The sequence below is a fragment of the Cannabis sativa genome, chromosome 2 (assembly GCF_029168945.1).
Source record: "Cannabis sativa cultivar Pink pepper isolate KNU-18-1 chromosome 2, ASM2916894v1, whole genome shotgun sequence".
NCBI classification, from domain to species: domain Eukaryota; kingdom Viridiplantae; phylum Streptophyta; class Magnoliopsida; order Rosales; family Cannabaceae; genus Cannabis; species Cannabis sativa.
Window position 1 is genome coordinate 39,518,400 of NC_083602.1, and position 2,922 is coordinate 39,521,321.

General features: G+C 29.4%; 1 protein-coding gene across 1 annotated transcript; it reads right to left on the minus strand.

The window, feature by feature from the left end:
• Window positions 1-753: 753 nt before the first annotated feature.
• Window positions 754-2,059, minus strand: LOC133033967 (uncharacterized). The gene is made up of 2 exons (XM_061109010.1): window positions 1,559-2,059; window positions 754-1,474 (listed from the first exon to the last, which is right to left on the minus strand). Exons 1-2 carry the CDS (start codon window positions 1,892-1,894, stop codon window positions 950-952), a joined length of 861 nt encoding a protein of 286 aa, XP_060964993.1. The 5' UTR covers window positions 1,895-2,059; the 3' UTR covers window positions 754-949.
• Window positions 2,060-2,922: the final 863 nt, after the last annotated feature.

The window sequence follows — 2,922 nt, forward strand, 5'->3', positions numbered from 1 at the left end:
AGGAAATGGAAAACAATTATTTGGATTGGCTACTATCTCTTTTAGAACTCGCGAATCATGTGCTACTCCTTCCCATCCTGCATAAACATAAGTAAAGACCATGTTGAAGTCACATATTGCTAGAACATTTTGGTAGCAGTTACCCTTTCCTCTTCCTCTATAAGCAATTTGTTTATCAAGTGGGATTACAACATGCACTAGTGTTCCATCAAGTGCACCAATTGCCCCCTGCAATAAATTTATAAGTTAAAATATTTTATGACACATATTTTACTTATACAATCATGATTTAAAAATACAATACCTTGAAAATTTTTCTAATATTTTTTTGAGCAGCCGGAATATTGGAATCAAGATCAACTCTGGGTACTATCATCTCTTTTGCAAAAGGCATCATTGCTTCAAGAACCTCATGAAAATAGTTGTGAACAGTTTGTGAAGAGTGTTGAAATCTTCGCATCATGACAACAAATCGCTCATTATGTGCTATAATAGTTAAAAACATTACTATCTTTTCTTCGACTGATACATCCTTACTATCTTTAATCCATTCTCTCTGTCTAAAATGATTGCACAAATGAAAAAATGCATCACGAGACATCAGCATCAACTCTATGCATCGATTTCAGCCATATAACAACTCCAAAGTGTATCTTGCACCAGATAGAGTTGATGTATTATCTTTAACTCTCGATAAATAGTTGCGTTTACGACGTACATACCAATAGAAAATTATTAAGAGTAAAAGTTGATCCTTAAATTCCATATTAAATCTGTTAAAAAAATTATAGCCACTTTAGAAGGAAAATACTAGGGTTTAAAATGAAACATTCATAGATAACTATAATAGCTCAATAAAGTTCGATACACAAAAGAAAAATATGTTCATGACATGATGTAACAAATAAAAGTTATCTAAGCATATATAATTATATCTTAATTAACTAAATCAAAAATATCCCAATTTTTTTCCCATGGCCTTAACCCAATTCTCCATTATGTTGACGTCTTTCATGTTCATCCATACTTTTCTATAGCTATCGCCTTCACAAAGTATGCCAATAGTTGCACTATACAAAGGCTCCTCCCATCCAAGTCCATCCAATTTTTCCATGCAATCCTCAACTTCAGGGCCACTATTCTTTTTAATTAACAACTCCAATGCAACAGACATCTTATCATCAATATCATGTTGAGATGAAATCTTTCTTTTCTTCTTTTGTCCTCCTAAAGGAGTTGAATATTGAGATGGAGAAGTGTTATCAGCTTCATCATTTTGGTTACTAGGTGCATTTTCTTCAGCATAAGCATCCGTCTCAATATTAGGAGATGTAGATGAGTTCATAGGTCGAGAAATCGTACAACTAGGACTCCAACCATAAAATCCAGTTGCAGTAGTACCATCAAAGAGCGCTTTACAGAGATCCGGAAAGGGTAAAGGAGCACTTTTCAATGGTTTTGCCTTTGGGTGAGCCTATATCCAGTACCAAAAGACAATCCATTTTAATATGTGCAACTTAAATATCTCAATTATAAAATAGTGATATAGAGAAATAACCTTAATGTACTCATCCCACTCGGCATTAGACATAAGAATGGTATTAGTTGTAGGATCATAAACATTTCCTGTTTTCATAGTTATTGGCAACCATGTTTGATATTTATCCTTTAGATAATCAAAATGATTCTTCAATTGCTTTTGTATTGCAAAGAAAGAATGAGTAGTCTCCAAAACTTGTCTAACTTTATTCCATGAATCTGGCTTTAAACTACTTCCAAGTCTTCCATGTAGAGATACTTCTTTAATACAAGTCTCCAAAAAAGTTTTTACCACATCCATATTCCTCCAACTTACTCTTTGATTTACATTAGATTGTCCACTAGATTGTTCCATCTAATAGCATACAAATGATATATATTGGAAAATATTTAAATATGAAAAAAAATTTACAAAAAATAAATAGAATATATGAATGGCATATAGTTACATCAATATTTTTTTTCTATACATTTAACTAAAAAGAAACCACAATACTCTAAAATAAAATGAAATTAGACAATAGATATGTAGTATAATGTAGACAATACTACACACTATGATTTGTCATCTTCCATCTATGTATATATTTTTTTTTTACAAAAAAAAAATAAAATAAAATAATAATCATATACAATATATGTACTCTAAACAAAATTCGATTTGACTTTATTTCTACTTTTTATTTATGAGTTCATTTAAAAAAAAAACAATATATTAATTATGATGTAATGGTGATAGTGATCATGATTATGATCATATATATATATATAAATAAACAATTGTATAAATCGTTACATATATATAGGTATCGTTTGGTAATACTTTTTTAATCAGTTTTCTGTTTTTAAAAGTGGAAAAGTGAAAATATTTTTCAAAAACATGTTCTATAAAACTGTTTTTACTTTTCAATTTTATAATTAGAAATCAAAATTTTAAAAACAAAAAAAAATCACTTTCAATATTTTTTTTAAACAGTTTTTTTTCTTAATCAATCTTTTGCATCACAACCAGACCCGGACTCAAATCCCCTTCTCACGGCCTTGGCGCTGAACCCGGCTTTTGACTCGAACCCGAATCCAACCCCGGATCTTCACCCGACTTAAATAAAATCAAAAAATAAAAATGAAAATGAACTTTACAGAACAAACTTTTGTTTTCTGTTTTTAAAATTGAAAAACAAAAGTAGTTACAGAACGCATTTTTATTTTTTAAAAATAAATTTTTAAAAACAAAAATTTTATTTTCATTTTGTGATTAAAAAATTAAAAAATAAAAGTGTTACCAAACGACACCATAATATAAAAGAGAAAGTTTGATTGTGATGTTGATAGTGATGTTGCTGGCAGAGAATATATGAAAAAGTGAGAAAGATAAAGAAAAAA